Source organism: Condylura cristata, unplaced genomic scaffold, assembly GCF_000260355.1.
Source record: "Condylura cristata isolate star-nosed mole 26May11 unplaced genomic scaffold, ConCri1.0 scaffold00004, whole genome shotgun sequence".
In the NCBI taxonomy this organism is placed as follows: Eukaryota; Metazoa; Chordata; class Mammalia; order Eulipotyphla; family Talpidae; genus Condylura; species Condylura cristata.
Window position 1 is genome coordinate 40191542 of NW_004567105.1, and position 26892 is coordinate 40218433.

The 26892-nt window shown below is 39.7% G+C and overlaps 1 protein-coding gene across 1 annotated transcript; it reads left to right on the forward strand.

The window, feature by feature from the left end:
- On the forward strand, positions 1–25913 carry SUN3 (Sad1 and UNC84 domain containing 3). Its single transcript, XM_012735154.1, has 10 exons — positions 1–122; positions 3068–3129; positions 6270–6373; positions 11370–11410; positions 17907–18081; positions 19475–19559; positions 20852–20967; positions 22131–22298; positions 24804–24896; positions 25794–25913. Exons 1-10 carry the CDS (start codon positions 1–3, stop codon positions 25911–25913), a joined length of 1086 nt encoding a protein of 361 aa, XP_012590608.1.
- The last annotated feature ends 979 nt before the right edge of the window (positions 25914–26892 follow it).

The window sequence follows — 26892 nt, forward strand, 5'->3', positions numbered from 1 at the left end:
ATGAGTGGAAGACCTAAGTCTAGGAGGCGGGCCAGGTATTTTAGGGGTCGTGCTGAAGAAGGGAGTAGTAGTGCCAGCATGAATGCCATACACCCAGAGCCCAGGAACCCTGACTCCAGTGGGTATGTAACTTTACAGAATGACTCTATAAGATCTTATATTGTATATGTCAGGTGTGCTGGTTACTTAGAAATTAACCCAATAAAAATTTCCTCTTCTTTGGAGAAAATCATTCCAAACACTCCTCTGTAGTTTTCTTTGCATCACAGGATTCATATGGCATGATGACTTTCTAGGTCAATGGTATTTCGATTAATTCCAGGGGATGTGGACCAAGACTATGAAAGAGCACGAAGCCCTGCAGTTGAGTGCCAAAGATCCCAGCCCCTTCATCTGCCCCTTCATGCTGCCTGCTGGGAAAAGAAAAACTGCAAAGTAATGAAATATCACCATCCCAATGGCAACAAAGAAGCTTTCTCACAGAAACACAACTCTCAATGAAAATGAAAGGGGTACCATAAATTTATCTTTGTGAAACATTTGAAATCACAATCAATGGTAGCAAAGCTTGCTACAGAGAAGAGGACTATATCCCAGAGGTGGGGTGAAGAAGCACAAGAAAATTGAGAAACAGAATTTAACAGCAAGCAAGTGTTTTTACCAGAAGAGCTTGCCCTTTGTGGTTAATGTGTTAGTTTTCATTTACTTCAGTATATCAAAAGGAGTCTACTAGACTATAGTCAATCTGTGGATAGTACATCCCTACCTGACTAAGAATATTTAAAAGGAAGCAGTGATTTCAACAGTCTACTTGGCTGGAGGATCTATTGATAGTTGAGAAAATCTTTCTTAGTTGCTTTTGACACAGTCTCACTGGGTCACCAATAAACATAGTAGCTTTTTGTAGAGAGATAAGTTTCTTACAGATCCCACATGGTGGAATTGCATGACTTTTTTTTTTTAACTTTTAAAACATTTTTATTGAAGTATCATTGGACTATATAATATCCATAAGTTTTAGATGTGTATCATCATATGTCAACATATGATGTATGTACTACATTAAGTTCACCACTAAAAGTTCAAATTTATCCTTCACCATAATGAAGACATGATTTGCATGATTTATTCACCATAATGAAGACATGATTTGCATGATTTATTCACCAACCTCTCCCCCCTATTATTCTTGTAACCATTAATTTGGTCTTAGAGTCTAAAATTTTACTTTTGTTTTATTTCTTTTCTTTGGTGACTCTACAGAATTAGAATCACCATACTTGATACTCTCTACTCCCTGTGGTATTTGATCTATTTCTAGAGCTGTAGTGTTACAGGCCTAAGTGACAATAAAGCTCAGGAATTCATTGAAAGAGTAAATGCTCTATATTATTTGGGCAGCAATGCAAACTTTAAATAAATTACACATAACAAAATGTAAATGAGTTAGTATATACTTACTAAATGTAAGTAGCTTCCAGACCTAAGGTCATTTTCTTAGCATTCTTAGACATATAGCAGAGAACTATGTTTTTCAATTGATAGAGAAGATTATTAAGCCACAGTCCAAATGGCTAAAATTACTTCCTGAAATTCTGAAACCACAACCCCATTTCTTCAATAGTGATCCAGTGCTTCTCCTGCTACATCAAGTTGTCTATAATGAATGAATGATCCATCTGTCTCTGGTTTTTCATATGATTAAAGTAAAAAATTTAGTTTTCTGTTGGACTACTTTGTTCCAAAGCACCTATCTTTATCTACTTTATCTTATATTTTTTTCTCTTGTTTGGTTTTAAGAGAATTTGGGTGTGAAAAGACTAACTGTAACCCACATTGTAAAACTATGGAAAAATCTACTGAGTCTACATATCCTGTCATCAGCTCCTCTTTTGGGAATATTCCTAAAGGACATACATAGGGGTAGTCATCAAAAACCACATACAAGAATGTCCAAGCGCCATCATAAGAATATACTACATCATTTAACAGGGTTTGTGATGCTAACCAACATTACAGTGGATGCCCATGTGCGTATCACACGGCAGAACATGCTACTGTAATGGAATGATGAGCCGGCCATGTTTCAAGGGCATACGGAGGACTCACACACTTAGACTGAGCAAAGGGCTGCAAGCATGGCTTATTTATTTGCAGTTACCAGCCTAGAGAGATAGACATCAAATAGGTGAAGACATAAGTATATCAATGTGTTAGGCAAATATTCTGAGGGAAATAACCCAAATACTATGATAGAGAAGAGCAAACCGATGCAAGTTAGACAGGGCAGAGCAGAGCTCTCTTAGAAGATGACATTTAAACTGGTAAGATGGTAACTGCAAATAAATGAGCCATGCTTAGAAGATGACATTTAAACTGTCCTCTGTCAGTGGTGACAGAGCTCAAGAGAGAGGTGATCCTTTCCAGATGGGAAGCAGAGGATCTGACGGGGCACAAGAAACTGTTGACTGCCTGCAGCAGTTCTTCTGTTCAAGGTGGGCTACATGAATTTCTTTACTTTATGAAGGCCCACTGAGTGGTGCAATTAGATTTTATGCCCTATGTGTATATTATACTGCAACAAAAAGTAAGAAGAAGGGTAATGAGTATTTTGAATCACTTAACTTTTGGTTGTTTAAGCTTAATAATTAATTTCCCAAAGTCAAACTGTAGCTTCATTTTAGCTCATTCTATATCCGGAAATCTAATATAACCTTTCTACTTGTTTATAGACATTAAAAACTTACATACATAAGACATATAAAAAGAGTATGTTAGTAATGTTTGCAACAGTGAGGGATAAGTATAATGTGTGTGTATATGTGTGTGTATATGTGTGTGTGTGTATATATATATATATATATATATATATATATATAAAGTGAATATATATGTATAAATAAATACATGTCATCCTAGAAATATTTTCTGTCAATTTCAAAAAAAAAGATTGGGATTTAGTTAATTCAGACTCAACTTAGAATAGCCAAGCTTGTTAAATTGGCTTAAATTAAGGTTAATGAAGATATATTGATAAATTTTTGTGTGTTGTTTTTATTTTTCTTAGGTTAACTCGATTGTGGACAATTATCCTAAGTGTGGTGTTTATATTGACTTTTCTCCTTATAGGTAAGGGACTAAGTCTTTGTCCTTATACAGCCAATTTATATGGCATGCCTATGTGAGAACAGACCTCAATGGAATGATTTACATTTGTAAGTTAAAGTTACAGAAAACACTGGAAGTGATCATGTGTACTTGAAGCATTCTTTCTTTTTCTTTTTATTTCTGACTATAAAAGGAATACAAACTGCTTTACTGGAGATTACAAAATGCTTTTTTCCTTTTAGAATCATGACTTAAAATCACTGAAATTGTTTTAAAATTATGAATCCTTAATTTATATTATTATTATTACAAACACATACAATTGATCTTTTCTAAATCTGGATGATTGAGATTGGGAATTTGACAATTTAAGATTCTGGCGCACCACAGATACTTGAAATACGAACATGTAGTTTGCACTTTTCTCATAGCCAAGATCATGGGGTTCAGGAAAATTTCTCTTTAATACATGCATTTGAGGCATACAGTGTCCAACAAAATCAAGATTTCAACCTAGTAACTGCCATGATCTTTGTAACATGATAATATTCAGGGTACTCGTGTATCCTGGGCCTTTGCTATCCTGTACCAACCTGAGCTCAGCTCCACTTTCCATTAGCTAATCCTAACTGTCTCATGCAGCTCAGCAAATATCTAGAGTAGACACCAAATAATCCAGTTTCTAATGGAAAATTGCACACTGCCTGAGACTTTACCACCTCTGGGCTGTTTTTCTTAATTTTTCTTTTGTACAACATAATGCTTTGGTATTTGTTTACACTGAGAAATGATTAGCACTGTAAGTGTAACTACCCTTCATCACCACAGTTACAAAATTTTATTTTTCTTGTAATGAGAGCTTTTAAGATTAACTCTCTTAGTACAAGGGACTTTGATCATGGATCACAAGTAGCATGGATCATAGGAAGTACACCTGAGGGGAGAATGTTATACAAAAATATAGCAAAGACATAAGAAACTAATTTTTAAAGATTCATAATGACGAAGCTGGTGTACAAAATGAAATGTGACCCCCAATGTCAAAATATACACACAGTAAGTCTTTAAGAAAAATTAAGATTTATTCTCTTAGTAACTTTCAAATACCCAATACTGCATTATTAACTATAGTTTCTATGATGTACATTACATCCCCAGGCCTTATTTACCTTATATTTGGAAGATTGTGTCTTTTGAGCCCCTTCATTAATTTATTCTACCCCCTAACCCAAAAACTTCTGGTCACCACTAATCTGTTTTCTGTATCAATAACTTTGGCTTTTGTTGTTATTTTGCTTTGTTTTCTTTAACATATAGGTGAGATGGTTTGGTATTTGTAGTTCTCTGACCTATCATTTATCAAAAGTACTGGAGATCCATCCATGTTGTGAATGTCAAGTTTTTTTTTTTTATGACTAAAAAACTACTCCATTATATCTCTGTGTGTATATACATATACACACACAAAAATACACATATACACACAAAACACATGTATGCACATATACATATATAGATATATACACGTACCTATATACATATCTACATATATGTGTGTATGTGCACGTATATGTGCGCATATATTTATTACGTACCTTCGTGTATTTGTACATATATATCTCATATTTTCTTTATCCATTCATCCATTTATTAGTCAACGTAAACTAAGGTTGTTTCCATAGCCTGGCTATTAGAAATAAAGCCGCAATGAACTTGGGGGTGCATATATCGTTTCAAGTTAATATTTTCTATGATAGTTCTATTTTAACTTAGTAGGAACCTCCTACTGCTTCCCACAATGGCTACATCAATTTACACTCCCACCAGCAGTGGGAGTTCCCTTTTCTGTGCATCCTTGTTAGTATTTATTTCTTGGTTTTTTTCATGATTGCCATTTTAGCAGGTGTGATAACATTGTGACTTTGATTTGCATTTCCCTGATGACAAGTCATTTGAGCATTTTTTTATGTTCCTGTTGGTCATCTGTATTTCTTCTTTGGAAAAATGCGACTGTATTTAGATATTCTGTTCAATTTAAAATTGGATTGTTTGGGTGCTTTTGCTTGTTTTATTTTGTCTATTGAGTTTATGAGTTCTTTAGTATTTTGAATATCACTCTTTATCAGTAGGTTTACTTATTCAGTAGGTAACTTTCATTTTGCTGATAGTTTCCTTTGCTGCAGAAACTTTTTAATTTGATATAGCAAGTCCCATTTGTTTATTTTTACTTTTGTTGTCTAATTCAAAATATTAAGGCTGACGTCAAGTAGGTCAAGAAAACCTATGTTTTCTTCTAGAAGAGTTATGGTCTCGTTTTGAGTGAAATTTTGTTTAATTTTGAGTTAAATTTGAGTTAATTTTAGAGGGTCTAAAATAGTGATTGAGAGTAATTCTTTTCCATGTGGTTATCTAGTTTTCCCAATACTACTTATTGAAGAGATAGTCTTTTCTCCATTGTACAGTCTCAACTCTTTTGTCATACTATATAGATCATGTATGTGTGATTCAATTTCTGAGTTCTCTATCCTGTTCCATTGACTATGTGTCTGTTTCTATGCCAATACATGTCGTTTTAACATTTTGCATTTCTGTATACTAATAACCTTCAGAAAAAGGAATTAAGAAAATAATCCCATTTATAATTTCAACAAAGTGAATTTAGGTACAAATTTAACCAACATGAAAAACCTTGAAATACTGAAAATTCTAAGACACTAATGAAAATAATTGAATAAGACATAAATAAATGGAAAGATAGTTTGTGTTCATGGATTGAAAGAATCAGTATTTTCAAAATGTCTGTAGTAACTCCAAGTAATCTACAGATTCAGAACAACTGCTATTAAAATTCTGGGCTGTCTTAAATTTATCTTTGCTGACTTCAAGTTGTTTCCCTCAGCTGCTACCCCCACCCCCATCTCACTATTTTGATTATTTTACAGGGCTCAAAATATCTTGCTACTCCCAACCATTGTCAACTATTATTTCAATGAAGAATTAATTCTTTGAACACTCTGCAGTCATTTTCCATATTATTACCCATAGATCTGTTATTGATTATAACAGTGTTTATCTCCCATGCTTAAAGACATTTCTGTTACTACAGGTAAAATAATGTTCCAGTTAAATTCATTAATCAGAATTTGTCTTTTCTTTAATAGGACTTAGAAATCACATGCAGCTTAAAGAAACAGGATTTCCTCAGAAAATCAGACACTTTTATGCTCTAATTGCAGAATATGGCTCAAGGCTTTACAATTACCAGGTGATGTTTTGTTAAATAATTTGCCCATCTCTCACATAAAAATTTAATATGCTACAAGGTGAGCCCAACTTGCTACATGTTATCTTTATTTTACATAAGAATACCTAATAGAAATAATATAGGAACCAGAATTCTATTAGTAGATTTATAGTTAAGAGAACCTTAATTTCTCCATACCCTCTAATTCTGCAGACTCCTACAAAGTGTTTGTGAACCTGGTACCCCTTTTTGTTTCCAAGTTTCTCCCTTTCAGAATGAGAGTGTCTATCTTAGGCCTGTCCTAACCTGTGTATTAGAAGCAGCTAACTTGTTTGAATTCACAATTTCACGGTTAGGGGGACTGATTCAGGATAAATTTCACCATTTATAAATTTCACCTCCATTTCACCAGCATCTGATTTAGATAATTACTTGGATGAGACTTTGAATTTAAGACTTTTGAGTTGAAGCTCAAAATTATTGGAAATTATTGGGATGGGATAAATATATTTTGCATGCAACAAAGGCAGGAATTTTGGGAAACAGAGGGAGGAATGCCATAGACTGAATGTTTATATGCCCCCATACCCAAAGTATGTTAAAAACTAATCCTCACTGTGATAAAATTTGGAAGTGGGGCTTTGGGGAGGAGATTGAGTCATATGGTGAGTTCCTTATGATTAGAATTAGTATTCTTATGAAAAGGTACACTAGAAAGCAGTTTTACCTCTTCTGACATGTACAGACGTCAGTGTGAAGATCTTATGAATCAGGAAGCAAATGCTTACCAGACACCGGATTTATTTAGGGCCTTGATCCTGAACTCCCGCCTCCAAAACTGTGAGAAATAAACTTCTGTTGTCTATAAACCACTCAATCTGCAGTATTTTGTTATTGCAGCCCTAATGGACTAAGTCTTCTAACACACGAAAAATAGCAAATAGAACTTTATTGTTGACCATTGCCTAATGATCTGGATGAGATGAATAGTTATAGCTAATTGGACTTAGTCTGAGACTGACATTGATGTCCTCTTTCTGGTCCATCCCATGGCTTTCTCCAGTACTCTACACTGAGTCTTGCATATCTTATGCTCTGGCATCCAAAGATCTGAGAAGAGTGAGAGGAATTATAGGCAAGACAACTACACCTTAATGGGAAGAAGGGGCAGGCCAGCAGTCGCCATTGTCAGTGACCTTGGACCTAACTCATGCATTTTCTCGGGTGTCTGAAGTCCTCTGCTTCCCAGTTCATCAATTATTGCCAATTTTTAGTCAAATCCATTTATTGCCAATTTTTAATCAACTTTCATGTGATGGCTGATTCTATGAATCAACTTGGCGAGGCTATGATGCACATATACTTAGTGGAACACTGGTCCATTTGTTGCTTTGAAGATATTTTTTATACGTTACTAAATCAGTAGACTTTGAGTAAAGTAGATCATCCTCCATAATATGATGTCCCTCATCCAATTGGTCAAAAGTCTTGAGAGAAAGACTGAAGTCTCTGAGAGAAAGAAATTCTGCCTCACGTGGGGCCTTTAGACTTGAGTTGCAACATCAGTTCCTTGGGTGTCCAGCCTTCCAGTCTGCTCTGCAGATTTCAAACTTGCCAACCTCAAATTCATATGTGTCAATACCTTAAAATAAACCTATGTGTATATGCACACAAATCCTATTAGCTCTGTCTCTCAGGATAACCTTGGATTATATATATTAGTTGAAACTTAGCAGCTTGATAATGCTTTTTAAAAAGGAAGGTAGATATACATTTCCTGTCACTCACCATGGAAAACAGATAACTATGTCCCAGAAGTGATCTTAAACACATTAAATCTGTATTTCATGTAATCCTCAAAATGATCCTTTAATAGGAGATTTACTAAATCCACTTACAGGTTAAGAAGCTGGATTAGAATGAGTAAGGGAATGAATATGTGTCCCTGAGGCTGTAATTCTGGAGGTAAAATTCAAACCCAGACTTTGCTTATTGTACCTTCTTTTTTGAACTGTTAGCAACTATACACTGAGGATACAGTTTTAATTGCCATGTACTGCACAACTTTAGTGACCATGGTCACCATCAAAAAGAATTTAAGAGCAATAATTATAAATTACTTTCTCCATTTGATTGTTTTGAATATAAAGCCCTAATTAGAGCAGCAACTTGCTGTGGGTTTTGTTTTTTTTTTTTAAACCAGAGGCACAGTCTGCAAAATAATAATCCTCTGGAATTCACCTGCATTTGTGTCCTTTAAAATTAGGTATGTTGTGGGAGTTTTGCTAAGGGGGTAAAAAACAAATATCCATGTGAGGCATTTGTTAACATTTACATCGAAGTTGTCCCTACTCAAAAGACAGTAGCCAGAATCTAACATATAAAATTTTGGATCTCCGTCAACATTACCCAAAAAAAACAAAAGAATGAAGCCACTGCCATTTCTTTGCTATCTTTACTTGACCACTTCATTTCTCAAGAGGTGGTTAACCTACATCTGCCCCACTGACTGCAGGTCCCTCCTCCCTCACTGGGCCTTACTAAGATGGGCCAGCAACAGCTCAATCCTGAGATGTCCTGGTAAAGCCATATCCTGGCTACTCAAGAGTCAGACTGAATGACCCTGTAGAGATCTCAACATCCCACAGGTCAGACTAGGAGGAATGTGCAGCCCTGGTAGGGCCTCTGAAGGCTGCTAGGGTTCTGAGAGTTTGTTTGTATGATGCTCAGAGACAAATGAATACCCCAAAGCTAATAACTCCCAGGAATTTAAGGCACCACCATGTACCAGACCCACCTTTGATGTTTCCAACTCCTGTTCTTTTCTTCAAATGTGATCATTAGTGAATATTCTTGTGGAATCATTTGCAAAAGAATAGATACAGACAAATGAAGATTTCAGTGCATCTGAATTTTTCAATTCAGTGCATTTTTCAGTAGAAGCAAATAGTCCACAAGTATCTGAAGTGATACTGCATGGTACATACTTCAGTTTTCTTTAAGTTTGCTTTACCCAATCCCAAGGGGGAGGGAGAAGAGTAGAATAAAATATTCAATGCTAATATAAATGTAACCACGCAAGCAACCTTTGCTTTCTCTCCTCTCCCTTTTTCTGTTTGTGTCCTGTATCCTTTTATACTATAGATGCTCCTACAGTGAAAGTTACCTGAAATAATTTAGGGATGGGGCAATAAGACTTTTAAAAATCTGAAAATTTAATTTTCAAGGAACTCTCATATTCATTTATCAGCAAGCTGATTTTGGAGTATTTTTCTATATGGTCTCTTAAGGCCAGAACAGAAAAAGAAATAAATATTGAAAGCACTGCTCCTACAGGCAGGGAATTTACTCAACAGAAACTGAAAAAAAAGAGGTGGGGGGGAGGTCCGGGGTGGAGGCAGGGGAGGGAGAAAATTTCTCTCTACTAAAAATAAGCTCCCAGATCCAAAACCTTGTCAGAAGAAAAATGTTGGGGCAAGCTTATATTAATTTTTTCAATTGGGGAGGAAAAAGCAAGTTGATTAATTTTCTGCACTGCACAGCATTTCACTGATGCTATCATCACATTTCACACTACAGCCTTCGTGAGATGCTCCCCTGTGCATTACTCAATTTTAAGCAGAGCAAACTGACCAAAAGTTGGAGTCAATGAAACAAAAATTTATCAGCAAAAAAGGATGGAGTGTCATTTCCCAGACAGCATTTCCAAGATCTCCCAAAAGCTATGTCCTCAGACTGTGCTGTTTATTTAATAAAACTAGGGATCTGAAGATGAAATCGTCTGAATTTCATCAATGGGCCCTGAATCCAATAACAAGAGTCCCTATAAGAAACCTAGGTGAAAATGAAAGCCAAGACCAGAGTGATGCCGTCACCAAAAAATAGGCATGGTACAACCACCAGGTATTGGAAGAAGCAAGAAATAATCTCAGTCCTCATGACTCCTGGGCTTCTGATCTCAGTACTGTGGGGTGCACATTTCTTTTGCTTTATATTGAGTGTGCAGCTCTTCAGGGGAGAGTCCGGAACTCGCACTGTATGTAGGTTGGAGTTTGGGGCAGAGAGGAGCTGTTCCCTGTGATGACCTTGCTGATCGCTGCAGGATGACACTGCTTGAATGCCTGACAGCAGCTTGATCATTCTTTTCCTGGCACAGGCACACCTGTCCAGATGTGAGATGCCCATTCCATTGCCCGGTCAGTGTCTACACTGATGTCTGCAGTTCTATACAAACGCCACAGTCCTTGTGTAGAAAGGGACTGCCTGTTCCTGTCCAAGGGCTTGACTATGTCCATTTGCTCACCAGCCCTATTTTCCCCTTCCTCGCCCTCCCCCTCTCTTTACACCTCCCCCTTTCTCCTCCTTTTCCCCTACTTGCTCCTCCCCCTTTGACACCCTCCACACCTCCCACCCCTTCCTCTTCCCCTGCTGCCTCCTTGCCAATCCCAAGCATTCTGACCCTCCTGCCTCTCTTTCAGTGTCCTCAGAATGTATTTAGCACTTTCACAACTTGGAGAAATAGGGAATTGTGTGTCCATCTTAAAGCTCCAATACAATGTCACTCATCATCAGCTCTCATCTTCAAACATGAGAATTATGTACATTAAGACTGAAAAAGACGCAGCATTTTTAAAAAGATTTATTTATTCATACAGAGCTGGGGTACAGACTAGAGTTGCAGGTGGTGAGAGGATTCACCAGAGACTAGGTTGGGGAGCAGGACAGAAAAATCGATGAAGTACACTGCTGAGGGGAGCAGCAGGCTTGTCAGGACAGGTCTCCTGAGCCATGGATCACCTCCAGGCCGGAATCAAATTTGCAATGAAGCGGCTGCTGCTCACCTGCAGTGCTGCATCCTAACCCGTTGGCACCCAGGAGGGCCCAAGGTGCAGTATTTTAAAGGACTCTGGTGTCTCCTACCCATCATCCATGTGTATCAATGTAGAATTCTTACTTTCTTCCTTTTATGAATAAAAGTAGCTCTACTTGAATGATTGTTTTTATTTTTTATTCTCAGACAAGACTTCGAACACCAAAAGTACAACTGGAAATTTTAAAGTAAGTTTTAAAGTGACATTTTTTGATACATGCAACTCTGGTGTGTTTTATGATTCTATAAATGTAAAATCCTTTCTATTTTTATGAGTCATGCCATAAAAAAGACTGGGTGGTATATATTTCAGCATTATTTATAGTAAATAATGAAAAACTAGATTTAAAAAATAGGTCATTCAAGTGCATTAGAGTATTTCCATGCAATGGAGAACTATAAAACGACTAAGACAATTATAAAATATTATAAATAATTGTGAAAGTGCAGTGGGATATAACATTTTGAATACAGTGAGTCCCACAAGCAGCATGAGATGCCTGGCTCACCTACTCTACATATCACAGCCAACTTACAACAAAGCAAGAAACAACCCCTAAACCCAAGCAAGTGGCCTACATATGTGGTAAGGGGTAAGGAAACTGTAACGAGACTATTTAGAGCTATTCAGGGCAGTACAGCCCAAGAGAGGAGGGACAGCTAGTGTCTGGAGCTCCTCAGCTGTTATAAATTCAAGGGCACCTATTCCTGTAACCAGTGCCGCAGCATGGCCTGCCAGGCAAGCCTGGCCTTTCCCCACTGCTGCCTAAGCAGCGGGTATTACTGAAAAACATGGTGGTTTTCCCAGCTGGCACCAAAAATTGCTGCCTATGGTCAGCCCCTCCTTTGGGCGCCAGCCAGGTTAAAGAGTCCAGTCAGGCAGGGATCAGCCAGAGGGAGCACCCTGAAAAGGATATAAGGCAGCGCAGGAGAGAAGCATCCACGGCCTACCTCTGGAGAAGTCAAAGAGCTTCACCTGCTCCAGACCTGCCCCTGCCACCACCTGGCAGAGGCACCAAGGCCCTGGGCTTGTCTCAAAGAGCTGTGTTAATTGGGGCAGCCGGTGACTCACAAAAAGTAGTATCTGCTCCAGCACCACCTGTTAGTGGTGCTGCCTCCATTGCTATTTGGCCAGCGACTGGTGCTGGCCACCCCCACCTTCAGACTGTGGCTCTGGGCTGCTGTGGCATCCTCCCAGTGGCCCTGCCTGTCAGTGTTCCAGCTGTGGTGAGTTGGATCCTAGCCCACTGCTTGATGGCTGCCACCACCTTTTAGTCCTTGTTGGCAGGGTGTGCCGTCTTGATGAGCAACCTTGTGTTTGGGACTTTTGCACACTATGGGCACTATCTGGGGTAGAATAGCCATGGCCCTAGAAACCCTTTGCTTCCCATTTGTTAAACCACCCCATTAGTGTTTTTCCCTGAGCCCAGTGGTCTTGCAGTTGTGCACACAGGTGGAAAGCCACAGTGATCTGTCCTCTAGTGGGCGCTGTCCTTGGGCAGCCATAGCCCTGTGCCACACCCACATCAAAGACTTTAAAAGTCAAGCACTAAACTGGAGAGAGGGTACAGAGTCTGCATGAGAACAGGAGTGCACCACTGGATAATTGTAGGAGTAAGGGTGCAGAGTGGCTGTTACTGGCTTGCGCCTGAGACTATCAAATTAGAATTCTGAGAACACCTCAGACCAGTTAGAACAGCTCAAATCAGTTTCCCTGCATCCTCACAGAAGAGACTATCATTTGCTGCCTGAGGCTGTGTTATGTGTAAAATCTACCAACACCAAGACAACAACTAAACAGTCTAACTAACCAGAGCTTAAGCTCCTGGACCTGAAGAACAGAAGCAAGCCCAACAGGGTGAGGCCTCATACTCTGGAAAGAGGACAAGTTCTAGCTTGTGGCCTGTCTCCGCTCTAGTCCTCATCCAGCACTGCATCTAGTGTTCAACCACCACTTAGAGGGTGAGTCTGACAGAAGACGACTGCATGAGCTGTTTCAGCTGAGGACTGAGCATAGGGGAGGGGATTACTATGGATCCTCACCACATAAATTGGGTACCCCAAAGCACTGTCATGAACTTAACCCTTGCTGTTCCCTGGGCATGATCTCTGACTGCCCTTCTACCCTGCTCCCTTCCTATTACTCCTTCCTGGCACCAGAGTGTCAGCTATTTGAGCAGATACAAAGACTAGGTTTATGAAATAGATATCTGAAGATCCTGGGTAAAAAAAGAAAAAAAAAAACTAGAATTATATGCAGTTTCTTGGAAGGGGGTTATAACCAATTTATTAATATTTAAAAAAGGAAGCGCCTGACAATCCATAAAAACTGAAAATGAACCGACAGAAAAAAAGTATGAAGAGAGAGAAAGAAAGAGAGAGAGAGAAAAAAAAAAAACAGGAAGCCTAAGTCCAGTGGAACTTTGGAATAAACCTGTTGATTTTAAGGAAACTCCTACCCATGCTTGCCAATTTAAGAAAAACAATGAATAATCAAAAACAGTACCACAATAAAGTATAAGAAAAATGAGATAGTTAGCAACTAGAACTCATGGATCTTAAAAATGCCATAACCAAACTATAAAATACAATGGAGGACCTTAGCAGTAGGCAAAGGCGAGCAATAGAAAGAATCAGTGAGTTTAAAAGTACAATGATGGAGAACACATGAAATATAACAAATACTTTAGGAAGGAGAATTTTAAAAATTAAAGCTGATTTATCTCAATTTTGTTACTAGTTTTTACATAGAAGAAAAACGTAGAAGCACTATCAGGTAGCAGTGCTGTATGGGAAATGGAGTGGAGTGGACAAGGCTCTTCCACCCCTGCCACTGGCCTCTGGGGCTGCCACCTGCGGCCTTGTGTCCCTCCTAGGTACCATTGCCCACAGGGAGAACATCTTATTGCAAAATGCACTTGGGAGCATGAGCACGGGGCCAGAATGGGGCATGCAACCTGGCTGATGGCCACCTGGCCTAGAAGCCAGGAGCACAGGTAACATGTAGCTGTGAGTCCGGTCGCCCAGGCGAAGGTCACTGTAAGGGAGATTGTTAGGAAAGCTAAGAGGAGCCAGAGACCACAGAGGGGCAGGGGACTGGGAGGCTTGGTTGCTGCTTCAGCCTCCCAGCCTGCGTGTCTGCCTATACCTGGTCCCCTGCTTCAGCATTAAAGACAGGCATATCAGATCTATCAAGGGCTCCAAAATCCTTTTTCCTCTGGTGGAATCAACCTTGAACCTGCCCACCATACACCTGATTTGCCAAAACACTTACTTTTCAAAATTTTTAAAACCAGCCCAGAGTACTACTTGTGGGCCGTGCAAGCAGCAGTGTAATGGGCATTTTACCATTTGCCACAGTAGTCCCACTGGGGCTCAGGCTGCAGGCAAATGCCAGCAGTTCCTGGCCTCGGGAGAGACTGCTCTTTCAGACTCAGAGACTCTCAGACTCTTGAAAGGAATGTACTTTCTGTTCTCTGAAGGAAAAGGAAAAAAAGAGCACCCAGGAGCCAACCTGCAAAGAAAGAAGTAGAGTAGCTTTGCTGAGACAGGGGGCTGCTTCAAATGCCCCAGCCCTGCCTCTGACATCTCCTGAAAGGAACAGCAAAGGCGCGGGGTGTGGTGCCTCAGAGCTGTTTATTGTTGCTGGGAGACAACAACCCACATAGAGCTGTAACACTGGTGCCACTGCATCCTCATGACTGGTCCTGACTAGCACTACTGGCCAGTGCTGCCTGGCAGTGTTGATGGGTGACCAGCACTCTGTGCCTGGGTCACTTTTTTTTTTTTTTTTGGTTTATTTATTTACCCATACAGAACTGGGCTACAGGCCAGATATGCGGAGGGTGAGAGTCTTCACCAGAGACAGAGTGGGGAGCAGAACAGGCAGATGGACGAAGTACACTGCTGAGGGGAGCAGCGGGCGAGTCAGGAGAGCTCCGCCATGCCATGTGGTCACCTCCAGGGCAGACGGGAATTGAACTCATGAGGAAGTGGCTTTAGCTTCTAAACCCACTGCACCCACTGCACCACCAGGGAGGGCTGCCTGGGTCACCTTTTGAGAGCTGTTGTTCGTCTAGCACTGCTTCCTGGTGTTGTAGTCTCTGTCGACTGGCCCAGCACCCAGTGCTTTCCATCCCGACCTTCATATTGTTGTCACGGGCTGCTACGGTAGTGTTAGCAGCCCCACCTATGAGTACCTCACAGGTAGTGTGAGGCCCAGCTGTGATGAGTGGATGTCACACCCACTGCTTGCTGGTGCGCCACAAACTCTAGGCCATTATTGGCAGAACAGAGCCATTTGGATGAGGATAGTTTTATTTGAAATCTCTGAACACTGTGGACAATATTTGCAGTGAGGTAGCCAGCCACTTCTGGCACTGAGAAATCCGACTCCCCTGTGTGTTGTTAAATAAGCCCCGTTGTTGTGCCCTTGTCAAAGGGAAGGATGTCCTAAAGGAACTCTGCAGAGACTTATGGACTCCACCCCCTACTCCAGCTTTCTGGACCCTACACATTACTCCAGTGATTGGAAACTACAACTCCCAGCAGTACCAGGGAGAAAACTGCGAGGACCCAAGGGTGGAGCTAGCAGGAATTCTGGGACATTTGGGGGATAAATAGGGCATGATTGCATCTCTTGCTCTCTTGCTGGGAAACGGCTCTCCGGACCATGTGACTCTGTGTGTTCAGTCAGCCTAGCCCTAAGGTATTCCAGATACTTTGTATCCCGTTCTCTCTCCCTGGGTTGTTTCCTATTCCTTTCCCCTCATTCTCTCTCCCTTTGTTGTTTCCTATTCCTTTCCCCTTTTGTAAATAAACCCGCTATTGACCCTTTTGTATGTACCTGCAGTATAACTGAATTGTAAGCACACGGGTGAGGCCCCACAGACAGGCGGCCCAGTCCACTCTGGGCTACCCTGTAACACCCTGAACCTGAGTAGTCTTGCAGCTGTGCATGTGGGTGGGAACTCTGTTTCGCAGCCATCCCAAGCTGGGTAGGTTCATCTTTAGTTCTTGCAGACAAAAATATAGTTTTGGAGCCTTCAGTAGATTTTTATAGACCTTTAATGCTGAATTAGGAGACAGGCCACTTTTCTCTCTCAGTATTTCTCTGGCTCTTTCCTCTCCCTGACCTCTTGACTCAAAGAGATGGCCACCCTTATATCCTCACACCACTCGAGCAGGTGTTCCCACTTACAGATGTGTATGCCCATGCTCTGGGCCCAGGTGTCGTCCATAATTACAGGTGCATAAGGAAAACTGCATTGCCGTTCATAGATGCTAATGGCGGGAGGGTAAAAAGCCTGCCAATTCCGTTTACAGACAGTGGCCTGTCTTCTATTGGACACTGTCCTTTGAGGCTCTAGCCCTGCTATTGGCCCCCATGCCTATGTCCCGTATGGCTGTCTCAGTCAGCGATCACGGTGGGACAGGAGGCAGATGCATCTGGCCTGGACTCTGAGAAGCTCTGATTTCTCTGCAAAGATTTTTTGGTTTCTCCTCTTCCTGTGGAGATGGGCTGCGGAATGCACCTTCTTTCTTTGGAGTCCAGGAACAACGTTCCCTTTATGAGTCAGATACTGACTCTGAGGTCAGAAACTGAGCATGTCCTTTTTTAAAGATTTTATTTATTTATGCAAAAAAGAATTGGGGTAAAGGCCAGAGACACGGGGGGAGGGTAACAGTATTCACAAGAGACAAAGTGAGGAGCAGAACAGGCAGATTCACTGAAATGCACTGTTGAGGGGAGCAGTGGATGAGACAGGAGAGGATCACCTTCCTGGCCAGTGGCTGCAAATAGCTGCTTAGTGCTGCACTTTAACCCTTGTACCACCGGGGAGAGCCCAGCAAGTCCTTAAACACACAGTAAGGCAGTTAGTATCTAACTCCCAACCTGACTCTTGCCCTGACTTAGATGTTCTTTTAGGTTCCCTACCACCACACACACGCACATGCACACGCACGCACGCATGCACAGTTGATTATACCATTTTCAGTTCATGGCTAATTGATTTGATCATAGCCACAATCAGCTCATAGCTCACACCTGATCGATCCATTCTGTAATCCAGGTACCAAATCCATAGGTATCTGCCTGCCTGCACCTAGAGGAGGCCACAGCACAGGAGCTGACCCACTAGGGGCCCCTGCTCCTCCCTAGCAGTCCTGAGCCTGGGGCTGCATGCCCTGGGGCAGTGTGGTAAGGGAACTACTGCCATCTGCCTTCACTGCTGACCTCTGCCTGCAAACTGAGCCCCAGAGGGGCCATGAGGGGGGGCAGAAGGTAAAATGCCCACTACCTGCTGCTACTTGCACTGCCTGCAAGCAGAGCTGTAGGGCTGGGCATCTGAGCCCCAAGGTGTGTGTGTATGTGTGTTGTCTGAGGGCGTGTGGGGTGCTGGGGGAGTTACCCAGCCTGAAGCCAGAATCCTGAGGAGGGGGGACTGTAGGTATTTGTCTGCTTAGAGTGCCCCAAATACAAGGACCACTCTGGACAGCTTCCCTTGAAAGTCTTCACTTTTTCTATGCAGTGAAATTCAGTGTTTTTGCTTTAGGTATCTGAGTCCCCTCACTCTAGGGTTTGTCTTTCACATAAACTCCTTTGCTGCCCCTAAACCCAGCATCAGGAGGTACCAGAAGGTCGGCACCAGCTTCCTCTAATCTTGGGGTCTCCATTTATAGGAAGGAAAGTCAGACTTTGGAAAAGAACTTCCGGGAAATTCTTGTTTTAATTGAACAAATAGATGTCCTGAAGGCACTGCTCAGAGATATGCGGAATGGTCTGTACAATTACAGCTGGGAGGCAGGTCTGGGAGATACCACAGAGGATGAGGACCACATGGGGGTCGAGGATGAGGTAAGACTGGGGATGGTGCTGGCCAGGGCACACTTGCTATTTCCTTCTGAGGTCACATGTCAAGCTTCTTTGAGTGAAAGAAAGTGGTGTGGACAGGAATGTGGCTTGCATTTTCTTAAAAATTCTCCCATGACTCTGGCTTATTTTGACTACAGTTTGCCTGTGGAAAGCCAGCTTTTCATAGTTGTGTCACAGAAAACTTTGCACTGCATTAGGGCTTCCTTCCCACAAAAGAAATAAGTGACTCAGTCTTATTTTCCAGGAGAAAACAAAAAAGCAAAAGACTGATATATGGCCACCTCTGAATGACAACACACAAATGCTTAAGTAACAAAATGTCTGTATTTGTGGGCTTAAAGCTTGTGTTTAGGGAAATCAGCACAAGAGTTAGGCCACCTCATGTGATCTCCAGTTGCAGTGTGAGGAAGGCACAGCGCAGGTTTTCTGTGACCCTGCAGCCAGTGAAAGGAGAGTCCTGGAACCCTCAGTGGTTTTCTCAGGCTTTTAGTGAGATTTCTACACCACTTGTAGTGAGGCAACCAGGGGCAGGGCAGGCAGCCCTCAGCCCCCAGCAAATCTTGGTCTTTCTGGGCTCTGCTGTTCTCTTGGGGGCTCTGCTTTGGTCTCTGCACTGACCTCTGCTGCTGTGCTCTGAGTCTGTTGGCTGCCGCCACCCTCACATGCTCCACACTCCAGGTGCGGCCATCAGGCGCGCATGCAAGACCACAGGTGTCCATCCTTGATGCTAATAGCAGGCAGGAAGAAAAACCTGGCGACTTTAATTTACCCTACACCATGAACTTCGTCTTGCTTCTTTTCCCTTAACAAGCTTGAGCTTCTTACTTTTTCTCAACCTCTGCTTTTTGAAAAGTACAGAATCCTGATGCTGACTCAGAATTTGAGCTGTTATGTGCCTTTTAGAGCCACCACATCTGTAAAGCATAATACCAGTTTCAAAGGATATGTAATCTCAAACATAAGCACTTGTGTACTCTTGTAAACTGCAGTAAAATCTCTGGATTTTATGGTCTTGACGACTAAGCAGAGACACTTATGAGGGAGGGAACACAGAAGGTCACACACATCATTTGACCACCACCTGGCCAGGGACACAGAAGGGGCATGAGGTCCACCATCCTCTGTGATCTCAGGAAAGTGACTGGATATAGTATAGCTTAGTTACCTCAGCTGCTGAAAAGGACAATTTCGCGAACTGTGACAGTGACACTGGAAACCTGTGTCCAGCGCCTACGTCAGCATGAGACTCAGTAAATGTTCATTGTTGCTACTTCGCAAATTTGGAACTTAGATTACAATTAACAGTGATTGTTCAAAGCTCAAGCAGTTGACAGAGATCAATAGAAAGTATTGTTATTGTTTTTAATTTGTACAGGAAACATCAAGGTTGGTAGATTACGTACTTAAAAAGTTCCGAGAAGATCAAGTCCAGATGGCTGATTATGCCCTTAAGTCAGCAGGTGAGTAAAGATGTGAAAAGGCCATTCTACAAAGTCAATGCTCCAAAAGGATCTCTTCTCTATTTTTTAATAGGAAAATATGATTATCTATCAACTTAAGAAGGAAGAGAAATCAATAAATCTAAACAGAGATTAGAAGTAGTTGTAATTGATTGCTTTGTGAGTACAAATGTCAGAGAGAGCAAAAACAGTGTAACTTCATTAGTATGCACCAAAAATCACCACAGAGAGGGCTGAAATAACACAGAGAAATTGAACCTGAAGGAAAATGCTAGGAATTCACTAACAGTGTATTACTTTGCAATTATATTACAACCATAAAGCAGTTGGCTGTGTAAAACAGGCAATGGTGAACCAAAGAATTCTTTTATTCACCCGTTTTAGTTGGCATTTTGATGTACTGATAACTAGTCTAAATGTATCACTAGTGACTTGATGATGGTGCTTAAAGGCTGATGTAATACTGTTAATATCTATTTAAAATTCTTAAGGATCTAGGCTGTGAATCATTGACTTTAATATTCTTTATAAGACCTCTCTGTAACAATCTATAAATGGTAAGTGTTTGGTAAACAGTGTGAAGAGAAAGGAAAAGGAAGGATGTGAGAGGGTGGGGTAAATAGAAATTATGCAACATGACACTAATTTAAATCAATTGAGAGACCAGATTTATACTAGGGGGAAAAAATGTAACTTGCATGAAATCGAGAGCATTTGGATTAGAAGGATTACCTGGATTACCTGATTATCCTGGGGGGGGGGGAAGGGGGAAGTGTACATGTGCTCAGAGAGATAATGAGAACAGACTTGCCTGAATCTGAATTCCCTGAATATCAGGAAGCATACAGCTGATATAAAACAGGCAGAAGTGAATCATAGATCTTTTATTCACCCTCATTCATTGGCATTCTAATGTCTTCTTTTCTATTGAGTGTATTTATGACTTTCACATTGAAAAACCCATGGTCACTTTGAAAAATCCATGTTTTTTCAAATGTAGTCCCCCAGGCAGCCATTGAAGAATAAGGAAAAGCAGAAAATACATGGTTGCTCAATAAATTTCAGCATTATCAGTTTCAGAAATTTTGTGAAACTATACAGAGTAAACTTGCAATGTAACAAAATTTTAGTGGTAATAAAAACTAAATGTCAGACTTTCCTACCATTTCCTAAGTATATGCATTTTATCATATTCATAATTTTCCTAACAATACTTTGCCAACACATTTTTTAAAATCTAACAGATTTTTTTGAGTTATGTAATTTTTAAAATTATTTTATAAAAATTTTAGGAGCCTCTATTATTGAAGCTGAAACCTCAGAAAGTTACAAAAATAATCAAGCAAAACTTTTCTGGCATGGGATTGGGTTCTTAAATTATGAAATGCCTCCAGATATTATTCTTCAGGTAACAGCCATATTAAAAATAAGCTATTTATATTTTGGATTTTGTTCCTATTATTTGATGTGAAAAATATAAATGTTTAAAATGGTGGCCACATAAGAGTGTCTAAACTTGTCACAGAACCAGAAACTGAGTTCTTGCAATTTTATAATTATCAAACTATATTAGTTATTTCATGTTTTACATTCAATGAACTGTGACTATTACTTACATCTATAATTTCTACAATAGAACATGCACATTCCATTTCTTTTAAGTAGATGTTGTGGCCCCCCTTTTCTACTGAAGACTGCATCACTCAGCTCACATTAGTTCAAGATATGTCCCTCCTAGCTGCCAGTACTTTGCTATGTGCTATTTATACCTGTGCATTCCTATAAAGTCCAGCTCTAACAGGGGAATCCAAATAAGACTTCCACTAACATCTTAGTTTTCATCCAAAAGATAGTAGGCATCAACAGATAGTAGAGGAGTTCTGCACTATTCATGTACTTATTTGATGTTAAATTCACATTTGATTTTCTTTTGAAGGCAAAACCATGAATCTTATTCCAGACTATAGCCTAGAGCTTGAAAATGATATACACGTTTTTTCTTATTTACCATTGCATGAACATCGCTATCACCATCTTACCATCTCCATCAATACCACCATCATCACCTTAATTATGATGGTGGTCATCATCAGTACCACCACAAACACCAAAACCATCCTACTCTAACCACATCGCTATCACAGCTACAGCCTCCACCACCATCATTAAAACATCTACCACTATCACAGTCAACACAACCACCCTCATGGCCACCACCATCACTATCTTTTCTACTACCTCCACCTCCTCCACCACTATACTTACTACCACTACCATCCCTATCTTTTTTACCACTAGCCCTACTACTAAGTAGTTGTCTTTTGTTTACAATCAAATTAGATTTCCAAAGAAAGCATTCTCATGATAAAGGACTGTGATTAATATACACAAAAATTTTTGTAGCAGGGCAACCACGTATAGGGTTATTTTGGAAGTTTTCTTATTTGGTACGTATCATATAAAGTACCCTAATAGATTAAGTGTGAGATTTGTACATAGTAGTTATTAGCTGACTAGTAATGTAGGAGGATTTTTCTATCCAGATAGAGTAACTCAGTATTTTCTTTCCAGCCAGATGTCCACCCTGGAAAGTGCTGGGCCTTTCCTGGCTCCCAGGGTCATGTACTAATTAAGCTTGCCAAGAAGATCATACCAACTGCTGTCACCATGGAGCACATCTCAGAGAAGGTGTCCCCCTCGGGAAACATCTCTAGTGCACCGAAAGAATTTTCTGTCTATGTGAGAAGCTATCTAAATCTCTAGAGTGGGTTGTGATAGAGGGTAGTTGGCTAGGAATTAGAAGCTGGGATATCATCTGTAATATGTAGCTAACTGGCTGCATCACTGTGAGAACATTATTTCCTCAATCTCTATTGTGTCACCCACAGAGTGAGAGGGTTAGAACATATTTTAATTAATTTTATTTTTTACTTTAACCAAAGTTATGCATGTACAGTTAAAAATCAACACTTACATATACTTATGAGATTTGATTTTTCCTTTTCCTACGCCCCTGCACCCTCTTTTTTACCCTCCAGAAGTTTCTGCGTGTGGCAGATTTAGCTGTTTATTTGGGTCTTGCCCTCATGTGCTTTTGCTGTTATTTCTTAATTTTCAGTTTTGGTTATCATTGATTAATGTCCTCTGAAAGAAAATGGAGATTACTTTCTTCCATCACTCTCCTATTCTCCTGATATTGTTATGTATTATAAAAAAATGATTACGATGTAATTCACATACTACCAACTCCCCCATTGGGAGGGTGTATTTTATTGACTTTATTCACATAGTTGTGCGTCCATCACCACAATGATTTAGAATATTTTCATACTCCCCAAAGACACGCTATACCCCTTAACTGTCAACTCCCAACCTAATCCCTTAGCCCCAGAGCAATCCTTATCTGCTTCATCTCTATAGATGATTTTGCCTATTCTGGACATTTCATATAAATGGAACCATATATAGTCATTTGTGGATGGTTTCTTTTACTGAGTATGTTTTCAAGATTTATCTGTGTTATAACATATCAGTACTTCATTTTCTTGAATTGTAAAGAAATATTCCACTATATGGCTATACTACATTTTCTTTTTCCAATCATCGTATGATGGACAATTCCATTGTTTCCACTTTAACACTGCAATGTACAGTTATAATGTGAACATAAGTTTTGGTTTTTCTTGCATCTGACCTAGGAGTATATTTCTAGATCACACAGTAAATCTTTGTTTCATGCGGGAGGCACTGCCAGATGGTACAACTTACTTTTAGTTTGTCAAAATTCCAGGTTTTCACTGTGGCTATTGGAACATTCAACCTTATCACACTTGAATGCTGTTTTCTTTATGGAAAATTTTTCATGTCCCCAAGAACAATCATTTCCTCATTTTAATTTATTTTTCTTAGTTTTCAATATTTCTATCATTGTGTTGGTGATCACTCATGTGAGATTTCTACATTTCTTTTTTGAGATAAGATTTTGAAGACTGCTATGTCTCATCTGCTCTCTCACTGATGCACAGCTGTAAACAGGATCTTCATTCCCTCCTGAGATTCAACGTATTCCCTAGTATTTTTTAAGATTTACTTTTTTTATTTACATCTGCATATAAGAACTGGGGTATAGGCCAGAGGTGCATGGGGTGAAAGGATTCACCAGGGACAGAGTGGGGAGCAGAACAGGCAGATCCACTGAAATACACTGCTGAAGAAAGGGGAGCAGTGGGTGGGTCAGAAGACTGCTATGTCATGTGGGTCAGATCCCTGGCTGGCTGACAGATTGAACAGCTCTTGCTAAGTTTCTGCAGACAACCTCCTAGTGTTTAGACTTAACCCCTTATGCCACCAGTGAGGCCCATATTGAGTCTTTTTTGCTGTAGTCCCTCTTCAAGTGTCTAAATTTCTTCATTCATGGAATGAAGCTTAAACTTCCTCTTAAGCTTTTTAAGATACTAATCAAAGTCTTGTTTTACTTCATATCTTTCTAATCCTCCCTGCTTTTATTCCCAAGGATTGACAGAGATTTCATCTCAGTCATTAGGTGCTTGTCTCACATGTCTAGAGATCCTTATCTAACCCATTGAAGAGCTAAATTAGAAAAAAGTTGTCTGAAAGCTCTGTGTGCAGGGTGGAGCATGAAACAGGACCATTTCCTCTGCAGATGCCAGAGTACTGTATCCAGCAAGTTACTCCTAGGATTGTCCCACAGTCTTGTACTCAGGAGGTCTCAACTTTGCTAACCAAATGCCAGGAGCTGCTAGGAGAATTCGTGCATGGACTCAGTGCTTGAACTATGCCTTAATCGCCAATGTTTTGTTGACTGCTCCTGTGGTCAGCCATGCTAGAGCTAGAAAAAGAAAATAATCCTGTGCTGGGCCAGGGCCAGGGTGATGACTGGCTTGGGCCTACAAACACCCCTCTCTACCCCCCATGTATGTATGTATGTGTATATGTATGTATGTATGTGTGTATGTATGTATGTATGTACTGTCTATCAATCAGTCTCTGTCACCTATGAATCTACTGGCCAGCCCTGTGATCAACTTGTCTTTTGTCTCACAACCTATGAATTAAACATCTTTTTTTGTATGAAGCAACTGCGACATCAGGCACAGCTCTGTACCTCGATAGATAAACAAAGATGCCTAGAGAATAGTGACTACTTGAACAGACAACTGCCTTCATTTATTTTAACCAAGTGCTCATTCATTACAACCTCCGCATCTGTTGCTTTTTTTATAGGGCATCTTGGAACAATGTGAAGGGGAAGAAATTTTCCTAGGTCAGTTTATATATAACAAAATAGGAACCACAGTTCAAACATTTGAGCTCCAGGTAATGAAAACACTACTTAGGGTATGAGTGGCCCCATTCCTGTGAAGGGTTTGTTGGGGGTTGCTTAGTGCAAATTATTATGTGAGGATACTTATCATAAAAGTTTGAGTTAAGCAAGATTTATCTGAACTTCAATTCTTGGCTCCAAGTGCTTATATGCATTTTGATGTGAAAAAAAAACAGGCAAACACCAAAGCATTTTGTAAGTCCTATCCATTTGACTGAGAAAGTCTTTATCTTACTCTGTCCCCTTGATACTATTAGGTTAGCCGCTATTTCACCTTCCTTGGGTCAAGGGGATGGGGATAATGGTGTGATATGAGATGCTAGAAGGTAGAGAGGCAGAGAAAGAGGGAATAAATACTAAATATTAGATAATAAGAGCAAAACTTCCCTTCCAACTCATTGGTGGAAAAATATCAACTAGTAACATATAACCCCTTGAAAGTCACTAAGGTATTTGAAGTTTATTTCAGTGTTTCCCATTAGCTGCAAGAATATATAGAAGACATTTCATACCATGTACAAACAAATATTTTATGATACTATTTGGTCAATGGTGAGACAACCTAAGTTGCAAATAACATACGTGTTAGCAATGAATGTACTTGCAAAGTTTCTCCTTTGATTATATGGCCATCCCCTTCTCTCCCTCCCTAGAACTAGTAACTAGTAACTAGTAACTAGTAACACTATTGTGTTTAGTAGTGGCAGTAAGAGGCACTTTGGTCTAGACCAATATACCATCTTCCTTCCCTCATTTGTTTTTTTAGCTCTTTTATAGTACTTGAAAATATCTGTGTTAGGAAGGAAAAAAATTAATATTAGCAATCCTTGTGCTTCTTCGAGATAGATTTCTTTACAAAGGTACTAATTTTATCTTTTCTTTATTTTCAGCATGAAGTTTCTGAATCTGTAGTATGTGTGAAACTTAAAATCCTCAGCAATTGGGGACACCCAAAGTATACTTGTTTGTATAGATTCAGGGTCCATGGTACCCCAGGAGATCACACCTAAAACTGCTACAGAAAGTCATGACCTCAAGTCCAGAATATCTAAGCATTCTTATTCCTTCATATTCACCACACTCATAAGGATAAACAAAAATTGGCAGAGGGTTCATACTTGCCAATAAAATGTTGAATTTTACTAATAAAAATATGAAAAAAATCCAGTCTCCTTGGGGTAATTTAGCTTTGAGGATGAATCACACTGTTGGAGTTAAGAAGTAAATTTGTATTTAGAAAAAGTTTGGGTATCACTCAAAAGTCACATAATAGCATCTTTGCCTTCACTTATTCATTCACCTATATCAGAGACAATAACCCATTGTCACCACTGTTGCTTAACACTGATCTGGAGGCAATGATCAATGCAATAGATACATGAAAGACATCAGAGATGAAGATTAGTGAAATCCGACAATGACAATTTTCAGATGATTTGATAAACTCCTTGAAATATAAGAAAGTCAGTTAAAAAACACATAAAAGAATGTCAATTAAAATACACATTATGAACAAGGGAGAAACTATAGTAAGCTGGTGGACATAAATTATTTCATATAAGTCAATATCATTCATAAACACAAATAATGCTCTGAGGAGATAATTTACAAAAGCCATATCAAAGACAAAACATCAGATAATTTATCCAATTGGATGAAGAAAATCTTGAGCAACAGTGGATGACTAGAAAAAGGCCTCAATAAATAAAAAAGCAATTTATATGTGGATAAAAAATTCAATTATTCTTAATTCTTCTTAGTTTTTGCTAAATTAATCTAATTCAGTTTAATCAATAATTTAATTATGGTATTTATGAAGCAATTATGGAATATTAAAGATTTATTGTTAATTATGTTTAGGAACCCGTGTGATAATGGTATCTTACTGATATTACAAAAATTCTCATCACTTAAATTTAAATATTTAAATATTAAAGGATGAAGTGACATATCTGGGATATATTTTTAAATAATATAAAAGGAGGAAAT